This window comes from Micromesistius poutassou, assembly GCF_964030765.1.
Source record: "Micromesistius poutassou genome assembly, chromosome: 15".
NCBI lineage: Eukaryota > Metazoa > Chordata > Actinopteri > Gadiformes > Gadidae > Micromesistius > Micromesistius poutassou.
In genome coordinates this window covers 4,187,627-4,211,122 of record NC_140285.1, presented here as the reverse complement: position 1 = coordinate 4,211,122, position 23,496 = coordinate 4,187,627, and the positions used below count along the sequence as shown (strand labels likewise).

General features: G+C 46.0%; 1 protein-coding gene across 3 annotated transcripts in view; it reads left to right on the top strand.

The window, feature by feature from the left end:
- The window catches only part of prkar2aa (protein kinase, cAMP-dependent, regulatory, type II, alpha A), a 40,498-nt gene that overhangs the window by 7,876 nt on the left and 9,126 nt on the right, over positions 1–23,496 (top strand). For all 3 annotated transcript variants that reach the window (XM_084479988.1, XM_084479986.1, XM_084479987.1), the window contains one exon: positions 22,186–22,221. In XM_084479988.1, the coding sequence (XP_084336114.1) occupies positions 22,186–22,221 (36 nt within the window). The remainder of the gene's footprint in view (positions 1–22,185; positions 22,222–23,496) is intronic.

Here is a 23,496-nt window from a genome sequence, read left to right as displayed (position 1 = left end):
AAAGTGTGCATTTCCTTTGACATTTAGTAGAGATTGTATAAAAAAAGGGGTTTCCAAAGCAGCATATTACAATGAGTTGGTTGCGTTTGGGAACTCTGCACTCAATCTCTTGTCCCCTGGGTATGTTGTGTAGTCTGGGAAGGAAGTGGGAACGCTTCTGTTGTACGTCACTGAAATGGAGACGAGCCATTGGTATTGAAATAAATCATGCTGCTGTCTTTGTGCCCTGCTTACCGTAATGCGATAATGAACCATTACATCTTTCGCCCAAATAAATACAATCAGCACACCTTGTCAATTGTAAATCTGTTGACTCAACACGTCATGTACCAATGTCGACGCTACAATCGTTAGCATTCTGGATTTATTTAACGCATGACCGAACATCTGAGTCAATTATCTTTCCCCAACAATCCTCTGGCGTGCTTGAACTTGTTTTTACTAGTGGTACTCGGCGACGACGAGTGTGTTGGGCCAGATCTGCTGGCTGTCATGGCAACCGATGAAGCGCAGCCCACTATGCTCTTTTGGATTCGTCTTTGCAAAGTGCTCGGGAGCATCTCTGACTAATGACCTTCCTTTGTTGGAACCACCTGTCGGAACAAAGATCAGCGAGGAACATGTTTAAGGGTCTAAAGTGAGCGGGTCAGTCTAGTGGTTGTCGGGACACCCGGCCGGAAGGTTCTGGGTTCTGACCCAAATGTCTGCAGTCTACCTAATACAGGCATCAGTCTGCAAGATCTCAGAATCCTAACCTGCTACTGAACAATAACAATCCCTAAGTCGTTGTGATAAGAGTGTTGGCTGAATGACTCAATAGTGTAGTAATGGTGCTATTAACTTGTTATTTTGTTGGTAATTAAATGGCTTCACCTCGAGTTAAACACAGAACATTAAAGCTGCCTCACTGGTTCCAGCCTGATGCCGTCATATAAAACAATGCCCTTAATTTCACAACGCCACGTTTACGCCCGTCCCCACGCAGTCAATGCTGGGTGACGTAGTTGAGCCAATCACGTACAAGTCCAAAGGAGAGCTTGTTAGCAGATTATAGATTTTACTTGTAAGCAAATCTTTTTTCTTTTTTTCTTTCAACAAATCGCTGCCATCTATTCACTTCACCAACGTTGTTTTTGTGGAGCAGTTCATGCTTATCTGAAAAGCATTTGGAAAGAGTGACATTTGCGAAGCATGTCTCTCTTGACATTTTGCCAAGAGGAGTACAGACAATGGCCCTTTATAATACTCAACATGCCCACATGGGGTGCGTGTCATATTGATATCCATGCATTATATATCGCTGGTAATCAGATGAAGACTGACAACATGCTGTTTTGCTACCGACAGCTTGAGACCATTGGACGGAGCGGTGTCAATCTAGCTTGCTCCACATATGGCCACTCCCCATTCCCATGAGCCAGCGATAAGCCGGCAGTATTTTAGCAGAGCTAAAGCACTAAACAGCTGTTCGCCGCCTCTTTTCACTTGTGATGGTGCAGTGACTGCACAGATCCACTCGGTAAGTCCAGCCACTAATGAACCAAGACAAATGAGTTTGGGTTGGCGGAAACCACGACCACCGATGATGTGACAGGAAACCAATGGCCGGCCCCCGGTTTACAGGTCTCCGGATTGGCTTGGTTTCTGAGTGCGTAGAGACCCACGTCACATTGCTGCTGGTTTGATCCTTTAAGTAGGGTTCTATACTGTGCATATTATTATGGGCTCTCTTTCTCTGTGTCTCTCCCCACCCCCCCCCCCCCCCCCCCCCCCCCCCACCACCCATCATCGCCCCACCTGCTACTCGTCAGCCTGGCCCTCTGTCAGGCTTCTGATCTTATCTCGGGAGATATCCAGTAGATGGTGTCTTGAGACGATCACGCTCACCACTGACTCTAAACACGCGTCTCCACTGACCTGACCGTGATTGGGTAACCCGGCGTCTCCGTCTCGCCACGTGAAATTCAATGAGTGTGAACATTTCCGCAATGTCTCCAAAGCATTCACGCTCAAAACCTTAGGCTGACAACCTGTAAGACTAAGCACGAGCCAAGCTGGCTGGCAGGACATGGTTGGTAGTAGTTTGTATACTATTTTGTACAAACATTTACAATCAAGTATGAGTTATATATAGAGAGTGTTTTGCATTGTCATCTCTTGGTCCCTGGTGTTTGCTTGTTTTCATAGAGAGTTGCTGACTTCTGGCCAATTGTTGGTGATGGATATTGAGACTGGAATAAATCTCCAGAACTAGGGAGAGGTCATGGTCTTTCTGAATGCTTCTTCCTTCTCCCACTGTATATTTGTTGTTATTTTATGGGACATCTCTTTCCTTTCCAAAGGACAGGTTTGGGGGGGCTATTAGCCCTAAGAGACTATAACTGATTTATTCAACTTTAACTGTCAGTACTGCGCAGCAAATAGTGTTTTATGCTCCTATGTATGTAGCTAGAGACTTCATTGATCGTGTGTGTGTGTGTGCCAAATCACACGCCGCTTTGAATATTGTGCAACAGGTGACCTCATTTGCAAGCTAGTAAGTGTGTGTGTGCTTGCAGGCTAGTCTATCGCTGGTCATAGCCTTGAGCCTATTACTACTATTCTCCTAAATGTCCCCTAGTCAGTTGGAGCTACACCTGCAGTGTAAATCATTATCTTCGCATTTGTCATCACAAATGATTTTTTCCAAAAAAAAAAAAAAGGGGTAACATTTTGTGTTTTATTTTTATTTTTGCATTATATATTACCCTTTTCATATTAGGGTCTTACTCTTCGTGTCTCTCCCTGTAGTAGGGCTCCACGGTTGTTGACTCGTCTAGTTTATTTCTTCTACTTATTTCTTCTACTTCCAGGGACTCTCACTCTAGCCTGTTTGTTAACCCCACAAGCCCAGGCCCTTGGTCACGTGGGATTTATTAGAAAAGCATCAAATCCACGGCTGGAACAATGTTCTTATACAATGTTTTCTTTATATTAGACGGGTTGCAGATAACCTACAGAATAGGTTCAAGCATATGCATCTCATCCCTCACGGAACAGAAAATAACACTCAATTACTTTGTGAGCCAGAACACACCTCAATTTTCTCCTGGTATATATTTCCCCGCTGTCTCTTTGCATTCTCAAACCAAAGGGCACGCAATGCAAGTTATTAACGCAATGCGAGTGATAAATGAGGCAGAGGCTCCTACCTAAGAGAATGCCTGGGCCTAATAGTACACTCGTTCTACATAGTCACTAAACGGTTAACATTGAACTACAGCAGGTCTACACCAAGGCTGTGCTGTGTATGCATGATAGCGACCATTTGAACCTTGGCACTTCCTCATTCGTCCCCTCACTCTCTCTCCGGCGTCACGGTTTAAAAATGAGGAAATCAAGGGCATGTGGGTGGGGGGTCGTGGGTAGGCCATCCGTGGCAGTGCCCTCTCCCCTGGTCCTGCTGGACGTTCAGATGGCTTCACCGCCTTCTCTCTGACTCGTTTCTCTAACTCTCCTGCTGTCTCTCGTTTGTAATTGATCGTTCATTTTCTTTTATCTCCATTTTGTATTTTCTCGGGGTCTGATTTTCTTTTCAACCACAGGACAGTAGGGCTGGGCGATTTGGCCTAAAAATAAAATCTCAGATTTTTTTCAAACAAAACCCAATTATTAATTTTAATTTTATTAATTTATTTTATTAATTAATTTATTTTTTCTATAAGGGACAAATATATATATATATATTTTTAAGTTTATTTTTTTATTTATTTGAAGAATAACAATGATTAACAAAAGCTAAAATTTGGTTGCCACAGGGTTTGCCACAAGCAAACCCTACACACTCACTTTTTTCAGCACATGCTGCCATGTTGACATTTTGCTCTTAAAAAAATATATATATATATATATAATTTTTTTTTTTAAATAATCGATTTTCTTTATAAAAAATCATCCTAAACCAGGCATCACCAAATGGTGGACCGCGGTCCGTGTCCGGACCCAGTGACGGTTCTTCCCGGACCCGTTAAAATTCTAATATTAAATAAAAAAGATAAATCATAAGTGCATGCGCAGCTAATCTAGTTAATACGACAGGAGCGTCATCAATAGCACGCACCAGAGTGAGAGTGAGGAGATGAGAGATGGATTGCTCAAAAGTGAGAAAATCCGCAGAAGTCCGCAGTGAGGGCAAGTAAAATGATCGAACTGAAAGCACAGTATGACAGGTCTACCCATGTCCTCACGCATAGGGCCTGTACAGGCCAGCAACGTGCAAATGAGTTAAAGATTGCGTGGATTTTGGCGCAACACAAGAAAACATTCGGCGATGGGACAGTTGTGAAGGAGTGCTTAAATGCGGTTGCAGAGTCTTTACTTGACGGTAAACAAAAAGACGACATGTGTGAAAAAATCAAGCAAATACCATTGTCAGCTACAACAACAACCAGAAAATCTGAACTATTAGCAGAGGATGTAGCCTACTGGCACAGCTTGATGCAGCTGTTCAGAACGCAGTATGCTTATCCTTATACATTGAGTCCACAGATGTAACGGATAATGCTCAGCTTTTGGTGTATGTGAGATTTCTTCACAAAGAGAAGAAAGAGATGTGTGAGGACCTGTTGGGTTTAATGCCACTTGAGAAAGATTCAGAATGTTTTTAGGCTACTTGAAATATATTTTATTCAGGAGAAATTCAGTCTCTGTTGTCTGTTATTGATAAAAGTATATTACTTTGAAAACACTTGACAATAAGTTTGACAATAAATGATTATTTACATCAGGGTACACTATTTCGAGTGACAACATAAGATTCGGACCTTTGCTGGGAGGAAATTTTAGTAACTGGACCTCTTTGAATTTTAATTGAATACCCCTGTCCTAAACCATAAATTCAAATTATGATAAAAAATCGGTTAATCGCCCAGCTCTACAGGACAGTGTCACTGAAATGCACAGTGTTCGATTCCCACCTGTAGCCTGACACCCAAAGGGCTGATTATGGTCCCACGTTCACGCAACACAATGACATAAACACATTTGACGCAGTCGACGCAGAGTCCGGTTTTAGTGAGCGGACCAATCACAGCCCCTGTGTCGGAAGATTACAATTTTTGGGAGACGCACGTCAGGCTCTTGCGGTGGACTCAAGGAGGGTCTGCAAGGACGTAAGGGGTCCGTAATACCCTTGCGTTGCGTGAAGTGGGACCATAATCAGCCCTTTAACCCCACCTGCTCCTTCAGGGACTGCACATTATCTAAATTGACCCGAATCCACTTTGGATCAAAGGGTCTGCTGGATCACTATTGTAAATAGTACCTCCTCTCTGGGTCTTCAATGGCTCTTCTCTTCCGTGCTGCTCTTTCTGACCTACCGCAACCTTCTCCATCACCCCCCCCCACCCCCATCCCCACCCACACCTGTTTTCTATCCATAGCCATTCTAAACCCAATTGGTAAACTTGCTTATTATGTCACCCGTCGGTCGAGCTAATCCAGTCCTGCTGACCTCCAGCTGAAGGAGGGTTGGATTGGGCCTGTGACCACGCACGCCTTGTCCTCCCGCTGGGATTTTGGATCGTAAACTTGGTATTTTAAAGAGATTGCCGACTGAGGGTTGTCGTCGGGTGGCCGACTATCGGTAATTCGGTGCAGCGGTTTGCACATGTGAATTTACATTTGATAATTGTTGTGTGCGGTGTACGGGCCATGGCTAGTCGGTTTCTCCAGATATTTCCCAGTTTTTAACCAAGCTGTAGCTTGTTAACCCCTGTGAATGAGAGTCGAAAGTGTGTGGCCCTTGTGAAATATTATGGGGGTTGATATAGTGGATTATTTCTACCCGGTCCTTGGCTTGTACCGGGTTGTCCGTGCTGGTCATCCGCATAGGGGTTGCAAAGTGGGACAACGCCGACTATTTCTCTCACTAAGGGGGCGTCAGTAAATAATGGATAAGAAAAGTCCTGAACATACGCGGCATGCAGCCTCTGAATGTCACCCACTGGTGATCTGCCGGTCCATTTTCGTTTTTTTATTTTAAGACATTTCAATCTCGTCTCATTGTGAAATATTGACAGGCAGCCCCGTTGGTCTGTCAGTACCCATCCATCAGCCGTCCTGTCCCCTCCAGCCCGGCCGTTTGACTGCGTGCTGCATCAGAGCCTGTGTACAGGTCCAATCTCATTAGGACGGCTGGATTAGAGCGAGGGAGGGCCAGAGACAGAGAGGGAAGGGGTTATTCGAGAAGCTTACAGGGCAGAGTGAGGGAGGGAGGGAGTGGGAGGGGGAGAGAAAACGGGAGGGAGGCAAGGGAGTTGAATCAAGAGAAGAAGAAAAAAAGGGGGGAGGGGATGGTGTTAACCATGAGGAAAAGCAGAATGGAAGATGTCCATTCGTCATTCTTTTTCCACATCCAACACATATCCAAATGCAGGACCTACAGGTGATTTAAGACCCCTTTTCAATATTGACATTTGATTATGTTTCATACGGTCCCCTTTTCAATATTATATTTGATTATGTTTTATACAGTTCAGGACACTGTCCCTCGTATTATTTGCTGGCCTTACCATGACGTGTGGGCTGCCAGTTGAAGCAGCTGTCACACCAACCCGTCTGTGAGACCCCTAACTAATCTCCCAGTGGGACTGGGACTACAACTAGTCTCATACCTGTTGGGCTTTTAATCAATCAACCGCCAAAATGTTTCCTGCATGCACAATAATCAATAACACGCATAACACCACTTTTAGGGTGGAGCATTGGCGACGCCATCCACAGGTGACACACTCACGAACACACTGGCCAAGCATTCTGCCCGGGCTTCCTGTCCAACTCAGGGCCCTGCCTAGAGAATCGTGACCGCGCGTCAGGATTTATCTGTTACACCAATACGGTCTGAACTAGGGCTGTACGGTATGGACTGAAATTTATATCACAGTATGATTTGAGGCATAGACGGTACGATATTATATCACGGTATGTTAATTTTATATTCTATTTTCGATATAAATGCTTCTGAAGGGGTAAAATACTGGTTAGGCAGCTATTTTTGTATAGAAGAAGTATTTTAAGAACATTTATTGAGCAAAACTGCAATAGAAAAAAATGCTAAATCTTTTCTTTTTTTTTTTTGTTACTTCCAGTATGGATAGTATGGATTTCTTTCTCCATTTGGTCGAGGACCTTGCCGTATAGTTTTGGCATCTCAAATTGGCTGAAGTGTGTGCGGACAGGTAACGCGTACCTGGGATCGAGTGTTTTGATTATCTCGTTCCACTGCTGGCTTTTTTGTCGTAAGCACTGGCTTTGGAAAATGCCTGTGGAAGCGATGTCTGAGATGCAGAGACAGCTTCACGCTACCAGCGTCTGTCTCGTACGGTGAATGAGAGTGGCTACACGCCTGCGTGCTTGTGCAATAGCATACTGCCTGAGAAGGCAGTATCACTATCAAATCGGTCCCTGGGAAAAGTAACGTTGCGCCGAATTGAAAAAGGAACTACGTTTCGTTACCATATTTTCAGTAGTTTCGCGTAACTTTACTTTTCACATGAAAAATAATTTACGTTACTGTATTTACGTTACTTACGGTCACACCGCTCTCACGGTATGGTCAAAATCCATACCGTAGCGCAAATTCACACTGGTGTTTTTTCTATACCGTTTATACCGTACACCCCTAGTCTGAACCAATTAGAGTTCAGCAGGTTGACCCGGCGATGGCTCCTAGGAGCCCTCTGCAGGGTCTGCGGTCCCAGATTCAGCTCCTCCAGGGGCCCTCTGTGCTCGGTGGGTCTCTGGCCCTAGGTCTGGGGCCAGCAGTGCTTGAGTTCTGGAATGTTTGTGAGGTAACACGTCTGAAATGGCCGTTGCGTTGCTCAATTAATAGATTCCTCATGGTGGGGCTGTCAGAAATGTGGCCCTATCAAAGGAAGTGGACTAGAAAGCATTCTGGACCGCTATGCTAGTTTGTGTGAAGTACCGGTACATCATTCAAATGCAGAATTTTTGCAACCCTTCTGAAGGTTTAAAACCCATCCGATGTTTTATTGATTTTAAATAGTTCTGGATATTATATGTTGATTCTGAACACTGGGGGTTCTCTATCCAGTTTAAAACTGCTAAACATTTTTCCCTGTAAAGTAATTTAGACATTAACAATGTGAACATTTTATAATGTATTATATAGAGACTTTATTAAAACGTAATGTGGGATACCGTGTTTTTAATGTTGCTGAAATGCCGTTTTCACCTTTTCAATAGCCATTTCTGAGTCTGCATGTGATTGGTTAGGCTTGCCCCCAACCTTGTGTGTGGTCACGGTCACCATGGAGACGGCACGGGCTGTCTGACGCTGTCGGCCTTTTAACTCCTCCCGGCGAATCGCAGCTGGGGTATAGTGTGATGGGCGGCGACCTCTTCTAATCAGGACCCAGATAAGGAAAAGCACAGGGTCACAAAGAGTTCACCACTCCTCTGTCCTCCCCTCCACACTCCCTTCTGCTCCCATTGGGTCCCCTCTCCTGGCCCCTCCCACCCCACACATATGTCTTTGATCATAGCATGATACCACTGCACGGCTGCATCGCTGTGTTCCAACACAAGTTTATTTGTTTTAACTGCTTTGATACTCTTTTGTTGCACTCTTGTATCGTGTGTCCCATCGAAGGCTAGCCTCACACGCTAGCTAAAGCAACACCATTGAAAATAGAGAGGGCAATAAAAACAGAAAGTGGAGCAAGGGAGCACAAGGCCTTGTCAGCCCCTGAATCCACGGCTGGATTTAGATGCAGGGCACTTCCCAGTCTGCCTGCTTGTTGCTATGCCGGTACAGACATTGAGAAGACGGAAATGCGTCTAGTTTGCCTTATTTACACTCTGCAGGGGATTCAAGCTCTATTTGAGTTTGGGTTTTAGCACTAATTGTCAGCTAAAGGTAATTAGGCGAAGCTGAGAACACCATCGGTCTTGATGGTTTCAGGTGCCATCCTGATGCAGGCGTGTTTTGTAGAGACGAGCCAGCTAACGTGCTTGTTTTTCACACCGGTAGCATGAGAATGTTGAGGTTTGGGAGTTCTTTTGTGACTGTAAATGGTCACAAAGGAGGAGGCCAGATTGAACTTGTTTATGTTACACCCCAGTGGTTTGATGAGAGAGCGTAGCTTTTTTCCCCCCGCGGGCTGCCGGCTAATGCCTTTCCGCTAGTGAACATTTCGCTGCACGCAGGCCCTCTCTGGAGGACTAGTAGCTACTGTGTTCCGCGGCTAAGCCTTCTGTCGTTCCGTTGGTAGCCAATGGATTCTGCAGCGTTTTTTTCCCCTTCCCTGGGAACCAACATTTGAAATAGACAAATAAATAAATCGTGGCCACTGTCACGATGGAGGCGAGACAAAATTGGGCCCACATTTTTGGGTTCCAGTCAGTTTGTTAAAGGCTTTGTTTGTTTCAGGGTCAGCTCCACATCCAGTAGGTTAATGTCTGAAAGTGATTCCATTATGTATTGTAGTAGTCTCTGGGGTCTGGTTACTTAAACTAACCGGTCTTCTTCACCCGTGGTGGATTATTTGGGGAATGGCCTGGTTCTCCTCTATTGCATTAAAAGAACTGTAGCCTGATTTGATATACTGGTCCTTGTTCCAGTTTGAGTATTTCAAGGGGCTCCCTGCCAAATGCTCCTAGCAACCCCGTCCTTAGACAAATCATATATAAGCTTGATACCAGACCATAGAAATCCTCCTGTTGACATTCTGTTCTGTCACATTATACAGGTGCTATGCTATGTTCCTCCATTGATAATTCCAGTTCTGTTGTGGCTAGAGCAGCAAACAGTGATTATGTTGATCTAGTCTATAATTTTGCAAATAAAGCATACACCAGAACACCTTAATAACACTACGCATTTACGGTTATCTGGAACTAATGACTATTTTGATAGTCACCGAAACGGTGTTACCAAAAATAAACATGCTATTACTTGACGACATTGACTATTCTTCTATAGTTGACTCATTCTTTAACTTGTGATGAGTCTACGTCATCCACTGTCATTATAATCAAGGCAAATGCTTTCCTATTTATTAACCCCTGGCCTTGCACTGGTACATTCCAGGCTACAACTAGTTCCTCTCCTCTCTCTGTCTCTCGTATGGGCATTTACCCAATGTAAAATGTAGATGGTGAAACCACTGCGGTATGAAGTGCGATGTTTTCCTCTCGGCTCACTGAGTTGGCTCGTTTATCTAATCAGAATTGATGGTTGAGTGGTTGTGCACATGTTGCAGGGATTAAATTGTGCTCATGTAAAATATGTCGATGCACAGTAAGTTGAATTCAAATCAAAGTGCATGTTGAGAATCCGGTATAGTTAGACCTAGTGTCTATGTGTCTTTTGTAATGTTTAGCTCTTTTCGTTTGCATATGACACACACACACGCACACGCACACACACGCTATTCCCTGCGTGACTGTATTCATCGTGTCACGTTGTGTTCCGGATCAATCCTTTCACAGAGCACACCAGTGTCACGTCTTGTGACCACTAAACTTCCTATCGTTTTAGTGCTCCTCCGGGATGATTCAGATCTTTGTTAGCCAACAACATGACGACAGCAGCGGCGACGCTATCGGTCAGGCCGGTTCAAACTGATAGCGCTCTCACCCGCCCAGGGTGCCAGGTGAATTCCTCATTGCCACAGAGCCTTTAGTTCCGCCACAACTCTGTTGTACTTGATCATGTGAACGGCGAACTGTTTCACATCACCAAGGGGGACGGGGGACGGGGGGGACGTTGTATGACTTCCCCACCCCGGGAAGTCATACAACTTCGGGAGGGGCCCCCCCCCCCCTGCCTGCGTCTCCTTTCGTAAGCTCTCTCAGAAGCCAGCACCTGCGCAGGAAGTATCTGAGCCGCGGTCAGGCCGTTGAAGAGATAAGCAACAATTGGTGTGCCGGGCTGACCCTGAAAGAGTGTCGCTCGTGCGTCAGCGCCGCTGGGTTAAGTAGTACCTAGCTCATAAAATGTTGATGATTACTGACGATATGACTATGGTTACAAGCCCCAGTGTCTATCCCCGCGGGGGGGGGCGTGGCGTTCACGCGGCCCGCGGTGATGCGTCCACACCTTCAACCCTTTCATTTTCCCCCATTGACGTCTGCTCACTAATGGCATGTGTGTGCGTGTGTTTGTGCGTGCGTGTGTTTGTGTGTGTGTGTGGCTGCATTGGCAACACTCCTCAAACTCACTCGTGCTCAGTCAATAGAATAGAGGACTGTTTGAAATGTCTGTCAGAATGTCAGGGTGTCTTGAGGAGCAGTATGGTCTGGCTTGTTGTGGTTTGCTTTCGGCTTTCTCTCTCTCTGTCTCTGTCCTCTCCCTGTCTCTCTCTCTGTCTCTCTTTTTTCGCCCTCTCTCTTCCTCCCTCTCTCTCTCTCTTCCTCTCTCTCTCTCGCTCTCTTGCTCGCTCTTTCGCTCTCTCTCTCTCTCTGTATCTCTCTTTCTGTATCTCTCTCTCTTTCTGTATTTCTCTCTCTCTTTCTGTATCTCTCTCTCTCTGTATCTCTGTCTCTCTCTCTGTATCTCTCTGTATCTCTCTCTCTGTTGCTCTCTCGCTATCTCTGTATCTCTCTCTCTTGTTGAGTTGGAACAGGTGCCCCCCCCCCCCCAAGGCCTGCTTATCGTCTGCTGCTCAGTGAAGCACACGCTCCTGACACACTATTGCCACATCACTCTCTGCACATGATAGGGGTGGAACAATACCTGGTGGCATTTGGAGAAGTATTTTCAAAACTAACAATGGTAGATGGCGGAGGGATGTAAAACAAAACGTGCTTTAGATCAGTTACATTTTTGACTTATTGATAATTGTGACTTTTAACTAATGTAAAATGTATACCAGAATATATGCGTATATATGTCATATTAATGCATGTTGGTCATTTAAGGTGTGATAAAATTGAATAAAAAGTTGAATTCAAATATAATTTCAATTTTCAATCCAACTTTTTGTGTATGAACAATACCACAAGGAGACAAACTGTAAAATGCATGTATTCTATACAGACGAAAATGTATGAATATACAAAGACAAGTTAGTGAGGGAACCAGTTAACCAGCCTGACACAGGGCAGGTAGGAAGGAGTTAACCAGCCTGACGCAGGGCAGGTAGGAAGGAGTTAAAGAGAGATAACCAGCGCCGGTAGGAAGGAGTTAACCAGAGTTAACCAGCGCCGGTAGGAAGGAGTTAACCAGCACCGGCTCAGGGCCCTGTGATGTTACGAACGAGTTAAACGGAGCCCGGCTCTAAACTGGACCGGGCCGCTTCCTTTTAAGGACTTAAGTCTGCCGGAGAATGTGATCAAGGGAGGGTGAAAGAGAGGGAGAGAGAGAGAGATACATGGTGGATTACAGAGCAGAACGAGGGACAGATAGACAGAAAATAGAGAGAGCCATAAGAATTATCATGCCGGATGGGGGGTGAGAATGAACTTGATGACAGTGGGAGGGGGGGTGGGGAGGGATTTGACTGAAGAGATTGTATTCTTGGCATGGAGGTGGGAGAGAGTCTATAGAGGCCTTGGGGGTGGAGGGAGAGAGTTGTTGCTTTGACCAAAATGTTGTGTGACTGATTGTAAAAGATGGAGAGACTGTTTCATTAGCTGAAAGAAACCCTGTTGTTTCACTAACGCAACAGAGGCCTGCTACAGAGAAAGTTGAAACCGGTAGGTTTCAACCTCCTGCGTCAGAACAATGGTGTGTCTGGGTGGCAAGTGGCAACAGTATGGCCTTCTGCATGTTCCCCTTCTCCATGCTTGCGGGGAAGGCAACACGCCAATGTAATCTAAACTTGTGTAAACTTGTGCACTCTCGTAAAATGGCTGTAAGCAAAACAATCAGTCTTCCTCTCCCCATATGATCCCTCTCTAGACTAGAGCTGAGTTACATGCACTCTTTCCACATGATCCCTGCGTGCTCTTTAGATTCTTCCGGATTTGATTGGGCATAAGTGACAACACCGCCAGTATCAGGCTCTGTGTGGGGACCAAAGAAGCAAGGAATATTAGTAGCCTCCGTCTGTTAACTATACCACTTTGTATTCATGCACATTCCTCTTTCAAAAGCGGCTTACCGTGACGCCTTTATTCAAAAGTGACCGAGGTGAACATGCACCGGTCCTCAAGGAGCAGACCGGGTCAGAAAGGCCTCTCTCTCAAGGACGCCTAAAGGAAGACTGGGCCTTGGGGATCGAACCCAGTACCTTTTGGATTGGGAGTCAAACGCCATTGTCATATATTCAGCTGTACAGGGAGAATGCTATTTGGGTTAGAGTGGATTGTTATATAACAGGGGTGAAAAAACATGATGTACTTTGCTGAATAGTTGAATGAGTCTTTTATTGTGCTGCATGAGGCACACTCCCCTCCCTGCTCCCCGGCACAGCGAAACATTGATGCAAGGCTGTGATGCGAAGAGACTGTTTGAGTCATTCGTTCATTCATTCATTTCTCCAGCTGACTCTCATATGACACCCAGCAGCCTAATCCCAGGCACCAGCGTGAAATCACCAGAACTGAACACATAGGCCTTTTCTCTCTCTCTCTATTCAGCTTTTTCCTGCTTTGACATTGGCCTGGTTTAGACACAGCAACTGGTGACAAAATTACACGTTTGGGCATTCATCATCTTTTAAAATGACATTCATAGGATAGGATAACACTTTGTCTGTTAAAGCAGCAACATTAATGAAACCAGCGTCAAGGTTCAACGCAAAATGTCATGACAATACACAGTAAGGTGACATAATAAAAAAATTTACTAGCCCAGCATTCTATGCTTCTAATGTGATGACATATGGTTGACAACTTAAGTAGGCAGAGACTGGCACATATACTTTATTATATTTGTCTTTTATTATATTCATCTATAAAATGACACCAGTCCCTTAAAGCATATACACACAGAGCCTGGTGTTCTGTTGCATGCCCAGCGTTTAGTGCTGCAGCAGTGCAGTGTGTACAGGCTGCTTTTTATTGCTGTGGTGGTCTGCACTCTATCCCACGCTAAACAACACTACTGCTGCAGACCCATAAACCCGGAGCGCGTCGCTGGACGAGGGGTCCGGCCCCGTCGGGTCCCAGGCGACCAAACAACACACACACGCCGCTGTAAAGGACGACTCCGAAACAAGCCACCGTGTTTAATTTACAGAGCGTTTAACATCCCACTATCCCAATGTTTATTGACGGCGTCGGAGGACATGTAAATAATTTGCACGGACGTGTGTGTGCACGCAGGAAAGGGAGGTGCAGGGGGGGAGCGACTCCCAGTAGCCGGCGGTGTAAACACATGATGTGGGCGGTGTGGGGGGGGCCGGCCGGCCGGCCGGCGGGAACAGGGTGGTCTACCATTGAACCCGTCCACTTTCCCAACCTCTCCTTAGGGGCCTCTGTAGTGCATCAAGAGTGCATTGTGTCGTGGAAGTCCCTGCGGTTGGAAGTGCAGTAAGCCACCAGTTACGTTCCGCCAACTCATAGTTCGACGCCATCAAGGTGATGGGAATGGACTAGATGCCTTGAGACGACGACGACGAAGAGGAGGAGAATAGCGGGAAGTGCGGCTGAGATGAGGAGAAAAGTACACAAAGAGAACGACTCTGCTGTGTTTGTGTTTCATCCGCAAAACGATGAAAACGCCACAAAAGTAATCCGAGCTGCATGGTCTTGTGTTGTTTGGATGTGGCACACTCTAGATGATCAGACTTCTTCCCAGCTGAAATAAGAGGAATACGAGTTAGGAACCAGCTTTTAAAGATTAATCACGGAGACACAGACGGAGGGACACACGCCACACGGCTGAGTGATCTATGACTAACGGGAGTGTACCGTTTTTTAATCAAGAGTTCACTTTCACCAGCCGTACCACAGAGCCACTGCGGCTTATTTAAATACGACGCAGGGAGACGGACGGAGAAGTCGTATTACTAACAGAACACCTCATTTGCTTTACATAAACAGGAAGCGCCGCCAAATCCATTGGATTGAAAGAAAGAGACTAGATTTATCGCCACGTCAACGTTGGTCCACAACTCGACGCCGGATGGCGCAACATGACACCAACACTAAGTGTTCATTTATGGGGTGTAAAAAGAAACATTAACACCATTTATTGACAGCGTTGAAACTCCCAACGTGAAAAAATCCCACAGAATGCCGATATTAATTTCCTCGCTCTCTACTGCCTGCCTGCTGCTGCCAGATTGAGACCGGAGGCCTGGACGTCTGCCGGGCTTGAGGCTAAATGAATCCGCCAGTGTTTGGTTGTTCTGTCTCTGCCGCCTGGTGCGGGAGATGGAGGGAGAGCTGTGAGTGGTGCTAGGTTTTGTGTTTATTAAAGGACAAGAGCAGCGCCCAAGCAAGGTTAATGTAGCCATTGAGCTCCCACAGCTCCCCATTGTAATGCTATTACAAAGGTTGAAGCGGCGTCGGAGGCCGCTTGTGCTTTGTATCGATGTTGTTATCATTGCACTCTTTGTTTTTTTTCATTGTGTCTTTCCTCCCATGCACTAATTGCTGGTGTATTGACAGGACACACACACATGCACGCGCGCACGCACGCGCACACACCCGGATGAAGAGAAATCAATTGAAACTCGACACAAGGACGGTTGGGTTGCTCTTTCTCTGTCGCGCGCTTTCTTTCTGAATGTCACTATTTTACTATCTGATTCTCTTTTCCTCTTGTTTCATCGTTACGGAGCCTCTCGCCCACCCTGTTTTCCCCCTTTCTCTCTCTCTCCCGCAGGGGTTTGGATGAGAGGGTCGCTTCACTTGACTTCCAGTTACCCATATTCCATCTTCCAACAGGCGTCTCTCTCTCTCTCTCTCTCTCTCTCTCTCTCTCTCTCTCTCTCTCTCTCTCTCTCTCTCTCTCTCTCTCGCTCTCGCTGTGTGTATTTCTCTGCAAGCCCTTGTGGCAGTGAGTGGGTGTATGGAAAAGGATGGCCCTGGTGATGGTGGGGGTGGTGTCGGTGGGGCTGGGGCACTTGTTACAAGCTGGTGAGATGAGCGGGTAGCAGAGGCTAGGGGCTGGTTAAGGGGGGAGTGGGGGTGGCGTTGTTATGGCAATAAGGTCTTCCTCGTTTTCAGTTGCCAAGGCAACCGCCGAAGCACACGCTAGATGTCCTCCACACGTGACGAGGGCGGGGAGAGCGCTTCGCACCAAGGTGTGCGTGCCCACGTGCAGAAGCGCACACACAAGCACGTCAAATTCACACACACTTGTGGATGCGTGCGTGGACGGTGTGTGTGTGTGTGTGTGTGTGCACCATTCCGACATTTGTTCTCTGCTGTCTTGTGTTCTCTGCGGTTGGCTTGACAAGTGAGGGAATGTCACGGTGACCCCGAGCCTGCATGGAGCCTCATCACCGATGGAGGGGACACACTGGAGTAACACTCAGTCATAAGTAGTGATTGACCGATATATCGGATGGCCGATATTATCTGCCTATATTTGCGTTTTTTTTTTAACGTGAATTGGCATCGGCCGTTTTTTTCCGCCGTTCTTTTTTATTATTATTTTTTCCCCCCCGGCATGATTTACAGACACAGTTCAATAAATGTTCCTTTTTTTGTTAAATTGGGACTTGTAACATTTGTTATCATCATTGTTTCATTTGATGAAAAAAAAAAAAAAAAAAAGTGGCATCAGCAGCGGCCCTAGTCATAAGTCATTCATAAGCCTGTAGTTAATGATGAACTGATCATAAATATAACATGGATATACATTTGCAGTTATGAGTTATTCTCGCAGCCTATCCAGTGGACTGTACCAACTGTTAGACTGAGCTATCATCAGAGAACTACTACTACCTGTGATGTCACTAAAGGGTCGATTTGACATGGCTTTTGATGGCTTATCAACACCTCTCCTGGTGGTAAAATAGGCGCCCTTTCACACAGCACTTAATATTATGCATCTAAAATCTTTTTTTTTTTATTACTTCCTCCTTAACTAAAGGCTTGTTATTTAATGTTGAGTTAATGATTAACATTAACTAAAGGTTTGTAAATGACATATGACTATGACAATGATTGAAAGTTATTCAATCATTTCACCCTGATGGCCGTTTGCGCTGGCCGGCTAATCTATTGGCGTCCCGTTGCTTCCCCGTCCTGACTTCTTTGAATCCGATTCCACCTGGTCACCTGGATACGGCTGGTTACCTGGTAACAGTCCATCCAGGGCCCGTGTCAAGCTGTTGGGGCGTGGCTACGTCCTGAAAGACGGCGGTGCGTTTGATCTGATGCTCACCCTGTGAGTGAATGGCGTCCTTCTCCTCCACCTCCTCCCCTACCTCCTGCCTCCTGGTCCATTCAACATTACATCTGAACCGCTGTGTCCTCTTAGTGCAACTGTTCTCTATGGAGAGTAACCTGTTGCGTCCACAGTTTACATTGTGGCTACGGTCTCACAGCCCGATCACCTTGTAGCCCTGTATTCACGTGGTCATAAAGGGTTATTATTAAGTGCATGGGCTGCATGCATTAATGGACAGTGAACTGATTTCCGCCTGCCCGAATGGGAGTCGTGCTCTGTAGACGCCGCCGCCCCCCCCCACCCCCCCCCGGCGTTTGCATGGTAACACGCCTTTAGAATGCATATTGATGAGGTGGTACAAAACAGCGTCTCCAGACCACTCGTGATGCGGTTGCCAGGGGTGAACCGCTGATGGGTTGTGGGGGCTTTTGGGCTGCGTTAAAGTGCATTCGTAACCCAGTTTCAAGTGCAGGAAATAAGTAGGCTCCATTTAATGTATGTATCTGTTGGGTTTAACCACAGAGCATAGGTGCCATAGAGGCCATTGTTACGCTTTCGGACCAGCAGTACAGAAAACAAGAAGCAGAAGCAGGTGAAAAGATGTGGAGGGAGGAAGTGAGTTTTCACAGTGCGGAGAACAGGGGAGTGATCACCAATATAGAGGGGAGGGTAAAGGACTATAGGGCTGTGGTCTAGTGTCGTGGTTAGGGCACCCCCCTCACCTATTTAGAGGTGCCGTACTTTGAGAGTCATAAAGAGAGAGAGAGAGCCGAGAAGAGTAGAAGGGATTGATATTTGGAAATGAAACAATCAAATCAAACCGTCCCCTCCCTCTCTACATTTCACCGTCATTGAGAAGTGTTGCATTTCAGGCACCTGTGATTGACAGGCAGGTGGATTCCCCAAACCAGTCAGTTGAAAAAGAGGCCCTGATTGGTCAAAAAGGACACAGGGAGAACACAGTTTTTAGAACACAGTTCTAAAATCTTAATTGGCTCCTACAGAGACAGGCGCCCTTAACGAGAAAACCCATATCCTCACAGCACATTTAACTTGCTTATAGCTGAGCGATGGCTACGCCGTCTGTAAGAAATTAAAGTTGGATAATTGCAATTAAACGTTACCTTTCGCACTTTAAACCAAACGACATTGAAATCATCCGTACAGAGATATTGAAATGAAACGTGTTATCCAATTGTTTCCTTAATGGCCCGGGTGTAGTCAAGGTTCAGCAGACAGAGGCAGGTGTGGGTGGGGGGATGGGGGGGGTGGGCGCGAGGCGAGGTGAGGAGGAAGATGAGCGAGGGATGAAGGGTTGGTCCCGGGAGACTGCTGAGGGGGCGAGGTGTATATTAAAAAGGATGAGGGAGATGAGGGAGCGAGAGAGGTGGGGGTGGAGTGTCAGCCACACAGGGAACAATGGCAGAAAACGAGACGGGGCGAGAGCGTGCTACAACGACCGAGGGAGTGTTGCGCTGAGAGAACGAGCGGGCGAGAGAGTGTGAGGAGGATGGAGAGAAAAAGAGAGAGAGAGAGAGACCAGGGAAAAAAATCAGTGCGAAGTGAAAACACTACAGTTTGAGGTTGCATTGATACCAGGGTGCAGATGTACTCGCATACAGTATCTATGCACTTGGACATTGTGGAGCAACGCTAGCCCTTGAAGACCCGCCCCTTATCCGTTGGCCATGGATTCCAATCCGGCACGGGGTGTAAAAGCTACAATCCCTTCAAAAACTAGCTGGGATGCATCAGCATACACTGAAAAATGAGTTTTTTTGGTGTTGGCGAGGTATCCGTGTCGAACAGACTTGTCCCCCAGGTTTCTGGCCTGATAACCCGATGAGCCAAAGTTACCAGACGTTTTGTTATCTTTTTGTATCTTTCAAGATTACGTACTGGCTGTACTGGCTGTCATCCAAAATCATTCTTGTCTTCAGTCTGCTCGAGCCTGGACTTGACACTTGACCTACATACAGACGAGCACTGAGGCGATGTACAAGGTGTGGTGTGAGAGGAGAAGAACAATGTGCTTCAACATTGGTTTGAGACGGGCCGACGAGACTGGCCGATCCGTATGAAAAAAAAAAACGGCCGGCCTTGAAGGCAATTTTTTTCCCGGGAGTTTCTAGCTCCCCAAATGCTCACGCTATCTCGAGGAGGAATGTCTTGACAGCGCATCAAGCGCAGCCCAAGGGGTGGCAGGCCTGTGTGTGGCGCTCTGATGTTGAAGTGGGCCCCTAGTGCTCTGGAGGTGTACAGCGGCCGTGTAAATGTCTGTTCACTAGGAGCGTGCTGCGGGACTCGGCACCACACACACTGTGTGTGTGTGTGTGTGTGTGTGTGTGTGTGTGTGTGTGTGTGTGTGTGTGTGTGTGTGTGTGTGTGTGTGTGTGTGTGTGTGTGTGTGTGTGTGTGTGTGTGTGTGTGTGTGTGTGTGTGTGTGTGAAGTTCCTTGGGTTTCTGTACTAACAGTGCCTTTCTAATAGACTCTGACAGCAGAGTAATAGTCACAATGGACACACACACACACACAGAGGACTCGACACCACACACACACACGTGTCTATATATACATCTACTCAAGTTTTCCTGGCGCAACTCGACACAAACTTTGATGATATATATTTATATACACCAAACATGAATTATCTTTGGACAATGTCCATGGAATAGTAACTAAACAATATGATAATGGATAATAGAATACTGTATATTATTGTTTCCTCTTTACCTAATATGTTTCCGACAACAGTGTGCAATAAATATTGTACATAGTTTTCTCTTGAATGCACTATGGTCTATTGCTGGAGTCAGGAGCAGAGTGAAACGACATACGGTGCACAGGTGTTCTGCATGGTTGCCGTCGGGAATGCCACTCCGTGCTTGGAGGTGCACGCTGGAGACTAGGCCAAGTCTGCGTTCACCTCTTAGAAGTTTGACACGCCGCGACTCGAGTCGCGAGTCCGCGAGGCTCTGTGCGGCGTTGCAACCACCACCAGCGCTGTTGTATCTGCGACACACAAAGCAGACGTGTGAATGGAGTTCAGAGGCCACAAAACGCTGCCACACACTAGGATATGACGGCCGGGATGTTAAATGAATTGATGACGTCATTGATGGTCCGGGGTATATTGGACATTAGTATATGCTGCACGTGAACCTCTTAAGAATGCGCAATTTGATTGGTTCACTATCTCGGGATATTGGGCAATATCCCACAGTTGAGATCTCAAACTCGGGATATTGCCCAATATCACGTAACGGTCGTCTGGTCACACTAATAAAGACAAATAAACCGCTAATAAAAACAAATAAATCCTGGCAAAAAGTGTTATCTTGTTTATTTTTGGAGTGTTCACGTGTATTATATACTAAAACAATTATTCACCTCAGGCTCCGTGAAAAGTGAAACTTTTCACTTCGCCTTTGGTGAATAATTGTTAAATATATTGGATTAGATATTGGACTACATAATTTATTTTATATTGGATAGCATATTGGATTATATGATAATAGGACAATATATTGCATATTATATTTGACTATATATTGAATTAGATTATGTTGGATTACATATTGGAATATATATATTGGCCTACATATTGGAATATATAATAAACTACATGTTGGAATATATATTGGCCTATGGGCATCTGAGCTCTCTCTTTCTGCAGGAGATGCCTCAGTAAAGCAGGTGGAAGTGGCTGTCAGAAGGTGTGTGTTTGTGTGAGACGGCAGACGGCAGCAGGAAGCTGTAGGCGTGCAGGGAAGGTCTTTGGCTCGTCTCTAAGGTTAATAATGCATCCCCCGCCTGGGGCCCCGGCCGGCTCTTTGCTCTAATAAAGGAGCAGCGTTACGCCCCTGTCTCGCATCTCTGGGTCTCCATGCGAGCTGTTTACCGCCCTGCTTGTAGGCAAATAAATACATTAGAAATAAATAAAGTCATTAGAAATGATTACATTGGCGGTTAAAGGACTACATCCTCCGGTGAAGCGGACAACAAGGGTGACGGGGCGGTTTGCTCCTGTTGTTCTACAGGTGTTTTCTGTAGCGCCCAACAGCAGCAGGACCTACTTTCCGTCTTCGTACGGTACTGCACATGTGCAGGGAAACGTTAATGTCCCGAGTCAACGTGAATGTAAATGTTGTGATACACGTGCAACGGTTGGTTTCGAACGTGCTCCGCCAAACAAAGTGGCAGTTTTGTTTCTACTTGCTTTGTTGTTGTGTGAGAGCAGTGTTGGCCCTCTGACGCTGCTTGTGTGCGTCTGTCTGCCGCCGACTGATGGTAATAACACTGGATAAGTAAACATTGTGGCTTCTTTGGTTATTTCATCAGCAGGGACGTTGGCGCCGAGAGAGACGCAGACGATTACACCCGTCCTGTCCTTTCTAGCGGTCTTGTGTGTGGGAGGCGGAGTGTGCGCGCGTTTCGTGTGTGCGTCTGCGAGGCCCGGGGTCATTGTGGTTCATGCCCACGTGTCTATAGCTGAACTAGACGCAGAGCTGAACCGCATAGCTGCACTGTCAACCGTCAACCTCTGTGATCTGTAGATCCCCCTCCAACCATTTTGCTTCTGTATCATTGTATTCATCTCCGACTATCGGTCTGTCTCTCAGACTGGTTTGGTTCAGTGTTCCCGTCTCATTCCTTTAATTGTGTCATGAGGTGTTATTTATTTGTTTGGCAGCACATATACTGTATATATATATATCTATCACTCTACAGTATATCCTGAGTAAGCAACCCTATACCACAGGCCATCATTAATTAGGACTTTAAGGGCATGCAATCGGAGAGTCATGCAATCATTCAATGATGTCATGATGTTATTAAATAAGCTCTGAAGATAATTTCTCCTTCTCTCCTTCTCTCTCCCTCTCTGCAGCTCCTCCACCCAGCAGATTCCACAGGAGAGTGTCAGGTAAGGCGTGTGGGTTGTGTGTGTGTGTGTGTGGATCCTGAGAGAGAGAGAGAGAGTGTGAATGTGTGTGTTTGGTTCCTCAGAGAGAGAGAGAGTGTGTGAGTGTGTATGTATTTGACGTCACACAAGTAATCCACACCGGGGCGTCATTACATACATCACAGCTTAAGTGGTTCAGCCGCAGCTTACATCAGTGTGTGTGGGGATCACTGTTGTGCATGTTAAATGCTCCTTAGTGAATGGTGGTCTGCCTGTTACAGACAAAACATGAATGTTTTAGGCGTTATCCGCCATAAACTTAAACATAAACAGGCTCCTCTCGGTTTAATGACATCATACATTTAAAGGCAATGAAAGCTGTGTGTGTGTGTGTGTGTGTGTGTGTGTGTGTGTGTGTGTGTGTGTGTGTGTGTGTGTGTGTGTGTGTGTGTGTGTGTGTGTTCTGTGTAGTTTTCTCACGCTGTGTCTACTGTTTACATAATTAATTGCGAACGTCACCAGCACTGCGATATGATTGGTTCCTGGGCAGTATTTGTGTTACTGTTCAACTTTCTGGCCACACAGACATTATACACACTTCTATGTAGTTCTTTAGTAGTCCCAAAGGTGTCTGTTGCAGTACATAGTATGTTATGAATGCTGCTTGTACACAACAGTCAACAGTCTAGAGTAGATCTTGGTGTGTATAGTATATACAGGGCAGAGTTTATAGAGTGACACATACGCTTACTAAAGTATATTTAAAATAGTACAGCTATACTACAGTTGTGATCCTGATGGACAGGGCCGTGTGTGCTTGCGCGCGCGCGTGTGCGTGCGCGCGCACAGAGACAGCAAAACAACAAGGTCATTTAGACGTTGCGGAGTGAATTTTATGACTGCAATGACGGCACAAATACAAAAAACATCCAAACATCTAATCTCCTCTCAAAGTGATTAGTTACCGTGTTGATTTGAGTTGACTTTGAATACAAGTGCTCGTATCGCTCAGCTCTGTGCTATCGTACAGCCGGAAGGGACCCTACACTACAACCATAGTTAGAGCCACACTCCCATGTGCTCCATGTGACTGGACAGTACAGGCTCCATGTGACACAAACTTCACTCAGCAACCAAGTGTGTGTGCGTGTGTGTGTGTGTGTGTGTACATGTGCGTGTGTGTGGGACATACATTTATGTTTAGTTAGCAATTAGCTTCACCTTGATCCGAAACATTGCTGATAACGAGCAAATAGCTGATTAGTTTGATGAATTGACATAGTCTCCGGCAAGCAT